The following is a 13888-nucleotide window of genomic DNA, read 5'->3' on the forward strand; positions in this document are numbered from 1 at the left end:
GCCCTCTCAGGCCAAGCTTTGATTCAAGAATGGGGAGGTAAATCGTCACCATTCTGTGGGAAGATTTATAGGAAAAAGTAGGCATGATGTATGGGAATTTACACACATAAGCACACAGACACAGCATTTGTTCATAATACTAGTAAGCTAGCATTTAGTGATTACTTTCTCTAACCGATACTTAATACAAATTAAACATGTCTGCCCTGAAATTATCAGAAATAATGAAACTTTTTGAGCAGCCTGGGTTATTGCATCTAGTAAAGTTTATATGTATCAGATATTTCAAATTCTGAAAAACTATGAAATCTGAAATACTTCTGGGCCCAAGCATTTCATGGAGCAGGCATTCAACCTTTAAAGAGGCAACAACTATTATTAATGAATTTCACCATCTGGATAATTTGATATATTTTTTGACATCTTAGAATAATTTTAATTATGGAAGCATATACCAAATAAAGTAAAGCTCTTTTATTTTTCCTTTGCAGTAAGAAAAGTGGAAAACCACCATTACGAAACAATGAGGTAAGGATTTTAAGTCTACTTTTGGGGATGGTTTGTATTATTTAGTTAATTTTGTTGCATAGTTTTGAATTAGGATGAAGTCAGAATTTTAGAATGAAGTTTTAAAAATAATCACTTCCAACCTTCAGGATATATAGAACTATAGGACTTCTCTTTAAAGAGTCCCACCTAGTGTCTTCTAGAATGGCTCCTAGTATCTGTTCATGGAAAGCACTCTTGTAAGGAGGCAGTTATGACTATTATTAGATTTATTTTGACTATTATTTTTATTATGACTATTATTAGATGATGAGATTCACTGCCCATATAGCTTTGTTTTTCTTCTTTTTATTGAGACAGGATCTCACTATCTGTATAGTCTTGGATGGCCTTAAACCCTCTATTCTCCTACGTCAGCCTCCTGAGTGTATTATTTAGCATATGTGTAACACTATGATGAGAAACTTTTTCTTCAGATATTTATAACATCATTTTTATCTTTTTAAAATTCTAGATACACGCTTCTGGACTTATCCTAGAATTCCTTAGACATGCTTAAAATAGAATACAGTTACCCAAAGGAGGTTTAACTAGCATCAAATACATCAACACTGCTAAATTACTTTGTGCAAATATCATATTGCTAATATTCAGCCTAACATTAATATTATTTATTTATAACTTTTTCACATTAAGTTATTGGCAAATTATAATCTCTAGGTATCTTTTGATTATCTCTCTGATAACAGATCCTCTATTTTTATATTTACCAACTGAATTTCTTTTACAATTTTTTTGTTTGTATGTTTTTCAAGACAGAATTTCTTTGTAACTTTGGAGCCTGTCCTACAACTCTCTCTGTAGACCAGGCTGGCCTCGAACTCACTGATCCGGCTGTCTCTGCCTCCCAAGTACTGGAATTAAAGACGTGTGCCACTACTGCCCGGCAAAAAGTTTTAATACTGAATTAAAACAATAAACTGGGGCTGGAGATACCACTCAGCAGTTAAGAGCACTTGTTCTTATAGAGGATCTGGGTTGGATTCCTAGAACGCACATGGTAGCTGACAAAGCTCTATTTTGACTTCTGTGGGCATGGAACATGGATGTGATACAAACATGTAAATGAAGGCAAAACACTCATACACATAAAATAGGTAAATAAATTAAAATTATTTTAAAAAACATAAACTACCTTCCCAGGTCTCATACTGTGCTAAATGCATTCATCTCTCTCTCTCTCTCTTCTCCCTCTCACTTCCTCTCCAGTAGTTACTTTTAAAAGAAGTCTGGAGGCAATGTGTTTAAAGGGTTAGACAGAACTAGGAATTTCGGATTCAGATTTTTGTCTTTCAGAGGGAGTTGTTGTGAACCTTAATACTGTCGCTGTGACAGGATCTAGAATCACCTAGGACACAAGTCTTAGGTCTATCTGAATCAGTCTCCAGATTAGGTTAACTGGGGTGGAGGGACCCACTCTAACTGTGGGTGGAAACATTACACGGCTAATAGCTAGGCAGGATTTTTGGGGCAGAGAGGACTTTGGGAAAAAGGGCAGAGACAAGGAGAAGCTAGTCAGATTTGGAATGAGTCAGACACACAAAATGGAGTAAGGTAAAAGCCACATGGCAAAATGTAGATTAATAAAAATATGGGTTAATTTAGGTTATAAGATCTAGTTAGAAACAAGCCTAAGCTACTGGCCAAGCTTTCATAACTAATAAGGTCTCCACGTGGTTGTGTGGGAGCTGGCTGGCAGGACAGAGAAAGACTCCTATAAATTTAACTTCCAGATATCCCTATACATACATACATTCAGCATAGTTTAAAATACTATAAAATTAAGAATTTTAATTGTTCTAAATGTTCATCACTACTACACAAGTTATGGTGACTTTACTGTAAGGAGAAGCAGCTCACACTCCTACAACAGAACACAAAGCTACAGCAGTACCCTCACAGGACAAAGACCTAGCAGACAAACAGCTAAATCAAGTAGACCTTACATGGAGCTTGATGAGGCACACCTGTGGTCCTGACACTCTGAAGGCCAAGGAGGAGGATCCTGAGTTTAGGGACAGCCTCAGCAGGACCATATGTGGAAAATGAACCTCTCCCCTCAAGCTGTCGTCCTACCTTCATCCTTCTCATAGAACATTTGTAGAAAGTCAGGCATAGTGGCACCTGCCTCCAATCCCAATACTCAGGAGGCAGAGGCAGACAGAGCTCTACAAATTCAAGGCCTGCCTGGTCTACATAGCAAGTTCAAGGCCAGCCAAGGCTACAAAGTAAGACTGTCTCAAAAGAAGGAAAAGGGTGGGCAGGGAGGGGGCGGTGGAGGCATAGGGGTGAAGAGTGACCTTAGTGGAGAATTACAAGTTTTGCTACGATTAGATACCATCACAGTGAACAGAGAGAGAGACTGAGATAGAAAGGGTAGGGATGTAAGAGTGTGATCTTGGTGCTTAGTCAATTCTAGCAATATTTTTAAGCAAGAAAAAGAAGGCATATTAAACTTGTATGTAATAGCCTGTACTAAAATACTAGGTATAAGAATTACATTCAAAACTATACTAATAGTACAGACAGTTAAAGCCAATAAACTGACATGGGGATAAATACCATTTATTTGCAAAAAAGTGTCAACTGAATTACTATATAATCCTAAATTCCACACTAAGTTACAGACCATGCAAGAGAAGTAAAAACATATATCTACCTCAAAACTGGTATATGCATGTTCATAGCTGCATTACACAGAGAAACCCTATTTCAACCCCCCCACTCTCCCAAAACAAAACAAAAAGCAAACAACAACAACAACAACAAAAACAAAAACAAACTATACATTTAACCGTCATTTAGGTATTAATTAAATTAAAACATATTTATACAAATACTGTATAGTCATAGTTACTCTGTCATGGGCATTTGTTTGTTGAGAGCATAGTAGTTAAACAAGTGAACTGTTGCCTGTGGGATTTGTAAAGGGATGGGTGGGATGTGTTCTGGAGTAGCTTGTAGTTTTCAGGGTCTCTTTCTTATTCTCCCCCTTTAAGGGCAGTAAAGTAAATGCTCCCTACCAAAAGCTGTAAAGACCCCTTTCTCCTTAGCTTCGCAAATGAGTTCTATTTCTGTTTTCTTGCACAGTTGAAAACAAATCTCTAAGGGAAAAGCCATTATCTTGTCTTAAATCTCTGTCCTGAGAACAGATTCTTATCCCTCTATGTCCTATACGCTCTGTTCTTTGTAGGCACTCCTAACTTTTGTCGTTTGGGTTCTCTATATTCCAGCATCTTGCTAAGCATGCCCACCTGTGGACTGCCCAGCACCGTGTGCGTGTGCACAAAAGCTTGCTGTTACTTGTGCTTTAATCCCGTCTTTCTCCACTTTATAGTTTAAATGTTGAGATATGTTGAGATCTGTCGGTGTCTCCCTGCCCAAATTATTTTTCTCTTGATTCTGACTAATTGATCTGTAGTTATTTACTTCTTAATTTACTTTTGTCTGCGTTCCCTCTGATAGACATGGATTACATGTGGTAAAGGGTTGCATTTTGGAAACGTTAAGTGATAAATCTAGTAACCCAGACTCTTTTTTTTCCTTTTTTTGGGGGGGTGGGGAGTTGGTTCGTTGTTGGTTGGTTGGTTGGGTTTGCTTTTGTTTTGTTTTCTAGGCTGGGTTTCTCTGTGTAGCCCTGGCTGTCCTGGAATTCTATTTGTAAATAAGGCTGGCCTTGAACTACTTCCACAGTGTTGGGACTAAAGGCCTGCAGAAGTTTCTTTAAATTAGAAAAAGTCATGTTCAGGATTTTTAAAAAGTTTCTATTTATTGAGAAGTGTAGGCTAGGGTTGTAGGACAGTGGTAGTGGGGTACATGCCTACCATAAGGCCCTGGTTTCAATACCAGTCACTGCAAATATAAGTCAGTAAATACTTGACTGCTTTATTGTGCATTTAGAGCTTCATCTACACTGCTCACTTTGTTGTCCCTGTTTATTCCCACTGGTTTTTATTCGATTATGCTCTTCTCTCGGAGCACACCTCATGTCTCTTTTCACCTTTTAGGTAATTCTGTTTTCTTGGGCTCTGTCTGAATTTGCAGAGCTGCTCAAGTGTGCACTCTAAATTCATCTGTCCATCTTAACACTTGTCTATGCAACTATTTTTAATGTGGTCCTGTAATCACTGCATTTGTTGCAGCTATCTTAAATATGCTCTGTAATCACTGTGCACTACTGCAACTAATTTAAACGCTGTTCTGTAATCACTGCATTTGTTGCAGCTATCATCTTAAAATGGTCCTTTTCCTCTAAATGTAGAAAGAAGGAAAGAAAGAGCGAGCTGTGGTGGACAGAGTGTTTTTATCAAGGCTCTCACGGATCCTGAAAATCATGGTACCTAGAACATTTTGTAAAGAGGTAAGTCTTCTGAAATTATAATACTATATGTTTAACTTACCATACTCAGAACAATAGGTCATAGCAATTCAGGTAAGATGTTTTCTGTGTAGGTAAAGAAGACTTAAATTTAGCACCTTAAAGTTAGCACCTGTATTGCTGATGTAACCATTCCCTGCTCGTCACTTTTTAACACGTGCTTACCTAGTAGACGCTTGTGATGATTTTTATGTTTTCTGGATCTGCTGGGTCAGCACACCTTCATGCTCCATGTGGTTTTAATCTTTTCCTGCCCTTAGCTTCATCCTCTCCTGTCTCCTTAGTGTGTGTAATGATTTCCCATGCCACAGTACTTTTGCTGTTCTAGTCCTTCCTGTCCTCTCACTTCCACAAAGTCACACAACTCCATTTGACTAACTGTGTTGCTTTTTATGTTTAACTCTTGCTTTAAATGCTAAAGTTGAAAGCCCTAAGGAACCTGGACAGCATTAGAGACTTTTTATTTAACAAGCTAAATCTCATTTATTAAACTTGTACAAAACTTTAACCTTCAGTATTTGTTAATTGTTTAGTTAACACAGTAACTATTACTAGTTTTCTTTATTAAAGTAGTATACTAAAAATAAATTGGAAATCATAAATTACCAAGCCAGGTAATCTTAAATTTCCACTGTTTCCACCGTTGGCATTTTTGTTTGGTATAATTTTAAGTTTCTTTTAATCTTTATTTAAAGTTTATTGTAGATAAAATATACATAAAATATAAACAAATATTGTTAGAATAAAACTCAGAAATTTGAAACCAAAAACTTCACCAAGTTGTTTCTTTTAACATTCTGAAATACATTTAGTTTGCTCTATATGGTTTATTTTAGACAGGCTACTTAATACTTATTGCTGTTATGCTGGTCTCGCGAACATACTGTGATGTTTGGATGATTCAAAATGGGACTCTCATTGAAAGGTACTTGCTCTTTCACCTTTTTCTTTTATGTGTGAAATAGTAGTTTTCCTTGTATTTAAGCATTGCCATTATAAGCAAAAATAATAGGGTAAATACATTGAAGTCTAGTTATGTGTTTGTTCATTTACATAAACAGTTTTTGGAATATTTCCTGTGTATCAGGTACAAGATGGCAGGGATGTGTACCAGTGAACAGGAGAAATTCTGTCCCAAGCCGTGTGGAGCTGACAGTGTGTAAAGGAGTGCAGACAAGCCAGAAACTAGAGTGCAGTGTGACAGGTGCTATTATTGAAGCTTAAAAGAGCAGGCAAGTAGCCAGTGTCTAAAATTAATAAAGTAATTTGGAACAACGTGCCAAATTGGTGAGGCATATAGAGTTTGCCTTTTTGTTTTTAATAGGAATAGAAGCAGACTTTTCTGATTCTAAACTTAATTTTTCATGGTTTTTATTATATTTCTGACATATCTTAATCACTGTAATTGAAAATTTTGGATTTAGTACTGAAAATGGCAGTTGGGATCTCTCAAGTTGTTGTAATACTCATTAATTGTTAAAAAAAACTACTACTATAATACAAATGACAAAGTGAAGATTTTTTTGGAATTCTTTTTTGTAGTATAGAATGTTTATTGGCTATGTATTAAAATAGATAATCTAAGGTAACTTTTTGGATAATGTATCCAAACATTAGAAATCTCTTAAAATGCTGTTTTTTATTTAGATCCTTGGTCTGTAGGAAATGTGTTTTATGTCCTTATTTTTGACTCATTTCTGAAGGAAAGTGAAGAAGTGTGATTGCCTAGGATAAAAGCCCTTTGTAACATGTATACGTAAATTATCTAGGCTTTCGGACTCAACAGGGATCTCCCTGAATGTATGTGCATTTCTTGTAGGCCACGTGGATTTAGAGTGTTCGTCCCTTCTTTGGAAGGAGAGCAGCCGCTTTTGCTGTTCTCCTCAGTGTCCTTCTCTGTTTGGTTGTCAGTATTTACTGGTTATGGGATACTGTGTATTGAGGGAGCCAAGGGGCAGGCTGTGCTTTGGTAGTTGCTCTTCTGAAAGCATTTTGTTTGTCCTGCCATTTATTAATTACAGGTTTTTGTTTGCCCACTGTTCTGACTCAGCTCAAGGTTTTTCAGAGTACTGTAAAATCTCCACAGCACACCTAATGTAATTATTGCCGAGCACACCAGGCAATCTAATTTTATATCCCTGTTTTCACCCCACCCTATGCCTCTGTAGTTTTTCTGTGTGCCTGAATTTTTTATTGTTATTTTCCCTGTTTACTTTTTCATTTTGGTAGACACAGTCTTTTTCTAAGACCAGGCCAAGGAAAGTAAAATTTTGAGACCTTGTGGTTCTGAAAATGTCTTCTATGTTCACACTCAGTCAGTGGTTGAACTGTGTTTATGCATTCCAGTTTGAAAATCATTTGTCATTAGCTTTTGTAGATCTCACTCTGTGGCTTCTAGTTCTCAACTTGACTGCAGATGTAGAAGCATCAGTACGACACATCTTAAGAATTGCCGATGCCTAGGCCTCACACTGGCTGAGATAGCCCAGGTGATTCTAATTTGCAGGAAGTTTTCATTACCTGTCATGTCTGACGCTTTAATTCTATTACTAGAAAAATTCTCCACACTTATTTTCTAGAGAGTTTTTGATACAACTTTATTCCCAAGAACCATCTTTTGCATTTTTATAGTAGTCATACTTTCAATTGTTTTTCATTTCTAAAGCTATTGCCTTTTTTTCTTAGTTATTTTGTTTGGTTTGTCATTTAGTTCCCAGTATTATTTCTGTGTCCTTACTGGTCCTTGTTTGTTAGAGGGTTTTCTCAAGCAGCTTTTGGCTCTTGACTGGGAATTCACAGTTAAGAGTGACTGCTTTAGAAAACAGTGTTGGTCATCTGATTTCCCTTGGAGGATGCCTGTAGGAGTTTAAGTGTGCGCGTGCTCCATTTATATAAGTTGTAAGCCCAAGTAATTTGAGGTCTTCGTATGATAGATACACAGAAGACATTTCTAACCTTCCATATGGTTTGTAAAATTTTGTGTTTTTCTCTGATAATTTGATCTTTAATTTTAAGTGTCTCTCTAATTGTTACAGTTTTTACAAACGATATTGCATTTGTGTGTGGTGAAAGTATACAATTTATGCCTACTATAAATATTATGTTAAGAATCTGGATAGAATTGCATAAAAACGATACAGTATTGAATATTACTTTATCTCTTAAAGAATAAAGTGAAAAATTGTGTTTTTAAAGTTTTTTCCTTTCCAATATTATAAATTCATTCTTCTATAGTCCAAAATAGTAATTTTTATGTACTAGACATTTCTATTTTTTATTGGTTTTCTTACATACTTAGTAGCATGGAAAATGAATTGCTGAGAGTAGATAGTACATAATTCAATGATAATGATGGACATGAGCCAATTTATAATTCTGATAGTCAGCCTACTGGGTGTCTAGTTTTGCATCTAATTGTGAAGCTCAAAATTCTTTTCTACAAGTTTTCTTGAAGTTTTGTTTTATTTAAAACATTTAGGAGTTGAGTGTGATGGCATACACCTGTAATCCCAGCTCTAAGGAGACTACGCAGGAGGATTGTACATTTGGGGCCAGCCTGTACTCTATTGCAAGACCCTGCCTAAAATAAAATAAAAATTTTCATCATTTTTCACTGAGCATGGGCTTTGAGGTTTCAATAGTAGCCCTGTGCGCTCTCTCTCTCTCTCGCTCTCTCTCTCTCTCTCTCTCTCTCTCTCTCTGGTCATGGATTTCTCACAGAGAAAGTAACTGAGATGGCTTCCTCTGCAGTACTCTTCTTGAGCTTCAGTAATGTATGGGACTTTGACAGTTGGTTAAATACAAATATTTATGAGTTTTTTAGTTTAAAATAGTTTAAATATTGCAGGACAATTTTATTTAAAAAATTAACACATTTTTGTCTCTATTAAAGTTACATTTTCCTTTTTGACTCTTCTGAGTAGGTTTAGAGTTTCCAGGAGCTTTGTTAGTGTCTTTAATGTGCTGCATTTTATCCTCTTTCATATGCAGGACTTATTTGTTAGTAATGGCCAAAATGTGTGTAGAATAAGCAAACTGTAATAGGTCAGACGTTGTAAGGTAGAAACTAGTGATGCCACAGTGTGGAAGAGGACCCTCTTAACTGTGGCTGCTTTATCCAGCCATAAAGATGCATTTATTTTTCATCTGTTTGTTATAGGCATTATTTCTAAAGTACCAAACAGTCTTTCATAAATGTCCTTATGTCTTGGGGAGTAATAGTGACTAGATTACTCATTGTTAATTATTTTTCTTTTGCAGTGGAATAATAAGCAGAAGTGTGGCTTTATTCAAGGAACCATTTTTTAAATTTATAGCAGCTACTCCATTGGTAAACCCTGCACAGCGATGGATGGCATGTGCTGTACCAAACGTTATGCATAGTTTCAAGCACGAAAGCACTTCGGTTTTCTGTAGTTTGACTCAGTTTTAACTGAAACTTAGAAGCTTTTTGCACTGTCCTAATTGCTTCATATTTCAAGTAGAATTATTGCTATAAACAGTATCACAGTACTATTCCATTTTCCCTTCTAGTTCAGCTTTTAAAAAGACCACTATTTCTTTATAGAAAACTGCCTATTTTATTTTTCCATTAGTATAAGGTAACCTTTCCTAAAAGTTTTGTTAAGAAATAGAGCATTCTGTAAAAGACTTTGAGAAGATCTTTGGTAAAGATGTTTGATAACTTTGTTTAATCCAGATTTCTCCAAATTTATTTACCTACTCCCTCATAAAAAATAAATTACTTCCTTATTACATACTAGTCAGGTAGTTGGGAGATCTATACAAATTGTTTGCTGCCATGGGTCTCCAAAAAAGAGAGTGTGTGGGGGCTGGAGAGATGGCTCAGTGGTTAAGAGCATTGCCTGCTCTTCCAAAGGTCCTGAGTTCAATTCCCAGCAACCACATGGTGGCTCACAACCATCTGTAATGAGGTCTGGTGCCCTCTTCTGGCCTGCAGACATACACACAGACAGAACATTATATACATAATAAATAAATAAATATATATTTTAAAAAAAGAGAATGTGTGTGTGTGTGTATACAGACATACATATGTGTATGCATACATACTTCTCTGAAAAGAAAGTTCTGTGATCACACATTTTACCTCTTTAAAAATACACATGCATAGTATACTACCATCATAATGGCTTTCAAACTCTTGTTAGGGTTTATTTTTATTTCATGTTTGTGGATTTTCTGCATGAATGTGTGTGCACCATATGCATGCCTAGTACCCGCAGAGGCTGGAAGAGAGCTACAGACAGTTGATTGCTGCCATTTGGTTGCTGGGATCCAAACCCACGTCCTCAGCAAGGAGAGCAAGTGCTCTTTACTGCCGAGGCATCTCTCCACTCCTGGCTTTCAAACTCTTAAATAAAATAGTAGAGCCCTTCTTTTAGATTCTTTTGAGGTATGTATTTTAAAAGCAGATAAATACATAAAACAGACCAAAAGCAGATAAAAGAGGAGCTGATTTTGCTGAACTGAGTTAGGGATCTAAAGCTTTTATAGTTTGATTCTGATGCTTCTCTAGTATGTCAGCCAGTCCCAGGATTGGCCAACCAGAACCTGCAAGTGAAGTCTCATTACCCTCCTTTCAAAAAACAGACAGGGTCTCAGTATGTAGCCCTGACTGACCTGAATCTCTTTATAGACCAGACTGGCCTCAAATTCACAGAGATCTGCCTGCTTCTGAGCTTCTCTGATTGCTGAGATTAAAGGTGTGCACCACCACACTCAGCCTCATTTTGGGGGGGGGGACTTTACTAGAGTCTAGCCAGGCTGTCTTAGATTACTTATACTCCATCAGTGACAGTATTGAGTAGTTGCAACAAGAACTTTAGGACCACAAAGCCTACACTACTTACCTCTCCCCTATCAAGCTGGCTGAGGTAGCCCTCCTACTCTTTCTACTGCCATTAGTTCATTCCAGTGAGAATCAAGGATGCTAAAATATTTAAAGCAAGCAAATACTACTCTGGTTTGTCTGTAATGTCCCAGAATTCTGGGGTGCTGTAACCCAGAGCCTTGTATATGCTAACTAAGCACAGGTTCTACAGTTCTCCCCTTGGTTGTTGTTTTTGCTTCATCTTACCATCTTCAGAGTCAAGGTTAAGCTAGCCGTTAAAAGGTTTCAAAACTTGTGAACCTTTTTTTTTTTTTTTTTTTTTTTTTTGGTTTTTCGAAACAGGGTTTCTCTGTGGCTTTGGAGCCTGTCCTGGAACTAGCTCTGTAGACCAGGCTGGTCTCGAACTCAAAGAGATCCGCCTGCCTCTGCCTCCTGAGTGCTGGGATTAAAGGCGTGCGCCACCATCGCCCAACTATTACTTAATGATTCAGTAGAAATTCCCAAGAATGATTTTAGGGCTCTAGGTTTTCTGATGTTACATTTAACTTCTTTTGCAACTAATGCATTGCATGTGGTGGTTTGCAGTGGCATCATTGGTCGTAACAGTAAAGATTTCAAGAGATACTTATTCAACTTCATCGCTGCCATGCCTCTTGTAAGTGCATTTCTTTAGAACCCTTATTTGTGAGAACTTTGCACCTCACTAAATCTTGAATTTGTTCTTACTAACTTTAAAGATCTGTGGTATTAAATTCTAATTTTGTGTTAAATTTTGTATAGTTTATATCCTAATTTTTCAGTGTAAACCTTTATACTTAATTGAAAATTTAAAAAAAGTTATTTAGTTTGATTTTATTTGTATTAGTGAGTGTGTAATATAGCACACACACATATATATACACACATATGTTGTTTTTCTTTCTCCTTTTTTCTAGTTGTTGTCCCCCCCCCACTTTCCTCCCCTTTCTCTCTCTCCTTTTTGTTTCTCTCTCCATCTTTTTCTTTCAACTCTCTCCTGACCAGATTTTCTCCAGTGTTAACCACATTCTGGTAAATGGCAATAGCACCTCTCTCCCACTTGGGACAACTGAAAACATTTCCAGGCTGTGAAATTGGGAGTAAGATGGGCAGACTACCCAGGATATTGCTAGAAAACATCAACAGTTGAACCACTGTTAAACTGGTCTTTTTGAGTTTACTTAGAAATTAGTTTAGGCTAAAACTCAAATGATTTTCTTACCTTGGTTTTTATTTTTATTTTCTTGGCCCTATAAGACTTTTAATGTCCATATTTGGAAGGAGAAAAGAGGAATTTGCTTGTGAAATCTAATTCATCTATAGTTTAGTATTTGAGAATGGGAATGCATAAGTTTTAGACCTTTTCAATTAAAAACTTAAGATTGGAAGCACGATGTGGAAACATTTTTAATAAAGTGAGTTTAAACAGAACTGTGGACGGATTGGTTTAATGGTGGGATAGATTAGTAAAGTGGTTCTAGAATAATCCGGGAAGTAACATAAAACTCACACTTTGAACTAAGACACATGGCATATGACTAACACTTGCCCTCTAGGTCCTAGTGTTGATAGAGGAGCAAATGTAGAAATACAAGTTTATGAACTTTTAAACTGCCTTTCAGGTAGAAATTGGAAAGGTTTGGCATATTTGATTACCCAGAAGGGATTTCATAATGTTTTAAAAATTAAGCTCCAAGTTATAGGGTAATTCAATATACACAGCTTATTACTTTTGAATTTTATAAAACATAAACAAAACAGAACTGAATTACAGTACTGCCTATGAGTGAAGATCATCAGAACTTGTAGATACAGAAACTGATAGAGAAGTAAATTACAATTCAGTAAGTAGAAGTTGAAGCAAAACCGATAATGCTTATTTGTTTGTTTTAGATCTCTCTGGTTAATAACTTCTTGAAGTATGGGTTAAATGAGCTCAAACTGTGCTTCCGAGTAAGGCTCACCAGATACCTCTATGAGGAGTATCTCCAGTAAGTGACACTCTAATACTTCAACTGGACAGTAGTGCTTATGGTAGCACACGGTTTTCTTGTTTACTGGACTGTTTTTCAAGAAAATGTCTTAGACTAGGTGCATATGGGGAGGAGTGATGGGGCTCTAGTCCTAGCTCTCCTATTAGCCACCAAATCACCCTCTTGCGGGCTTGCTTCCCTATGGCTGACGTAAGTTAGAGTGTCTAGACTGGTATGTTTGTGTGTTTATGCAGAGGGTGGTGTGATATGAATGCCTGGTTTCCATAATTGCTTGTTCTGAAATCACTTTAATTGCCCTTTCAGAGCGTTCACCTATTATAAAATGGGCAACCTGGATAACAGAATAGCAAATCCAGACCAGCTGCTTACACAAGATGTAGAAAAATTTTGTAACAGTGTAGTTGATCTGTATTCAAATCTTAGCAAGGTAAGTTTACCTACTTAAAGATTTTTGGTCAAATTTGTTGAATTTTGAATCTGAGCAAATTTATATAGAATTTATTGGGGTAAAAGGGAGTAGTGTATAGGTAATTCTTTTAAAAGAAAATTGGGATAACTATAATTGTTTTAATTATATAATTAATTTAAAAATCTTATTTCTGTGAAGTATTTGGCTTAGAATTGAAATTAGTGCCTCACAAAAGTTCTGTAAGAATTTTGTGGACTGATTTCAGCCAAAGGATCTCCTTGCCTCTTTTCTTCTAGACTTGATACAGGTTTGACTTTTCAGTTTGTATTTCTAATTACACATCCATAAAATGAGATGAGACTTCCTGTTTCTCTTCTTCAGCATCATTCTATGTGAAAAAGTAGCTGTATGTGTGCGTGCACATGCACATGCATGTGTCGAATGTATTCATGTATGCAGGGGCCACAGCATGCAAGTGGAGGGCAGAGGACAGTTCTTACCTTCCACCTGTATTGGAGATAGCACCTCTCTTGATGTTCATTATTGTGTTTAAGCTAGCTAGCCCACAAGCTTCTGGTGATTCTCCTGTCTCCAGAGAGGGGCATGCTGGGATTACAGATGCTTGTGCTGCCGTGTTCTGGAGATCATGACTTAGATGGTCAGGCTTT

The 13888-nt window shown here is 36.7% G+C and overlaps 1 protein-coding gene across 2 annotated transcripts in view; it reads left to right on the top strand.

Annotated features, from left to right (window-relative positions):
- Positions 1–13888, top strand: part of Abcd3 (ATP binding cassette subfamily D member 3) — a 51089-nt gene that overhangs the window by 13634 nt on the left and 23567 nt on the right. Inside the window, exons 2-7 of one of the 2 annotated variants that reach the window (XM_075981484.1) lie at positions 492–528; positions 4829–4927; positions 5782–5870; positions 9206–9275; positions 12711–12808; positions 13115–13238. In XM_075981484.1, coding sequence (XP_075837599.1) covers positions 492–528; positions 4829–4927; positions 5782–5870; positions 9206–9275; positions 12711–12808; positions 13115–13238 — 517 coding nt within the window. Of the gene's footprint in view, positions 1–491; positions 529–4828; positions 4928–5781; positions 5871–9205; positions 9276–11384; positions 11455–12710; positions 12809–13114; positions 13239–13888 lie in introns of both variants that reach the window. The other variant, XM_075981483.1, reaches the window with a different exon arrangement.

The sequence above is a fragment of the Microtus pennsylvanicus genome, chromosome 7 (assembly GCF_037038515.1).
Source record: "Microtus pennsylvanicus isolate mMicPen1 chromosome 7, mMicPen1.hap1, whole genome shotgun sequence".
Lineage (NCBI taxonomy): Eukaryota > Metazoa > Chordata > Mammalia > Rodentia > Cricetidae > Microtus > Microtus pennsylvanicus.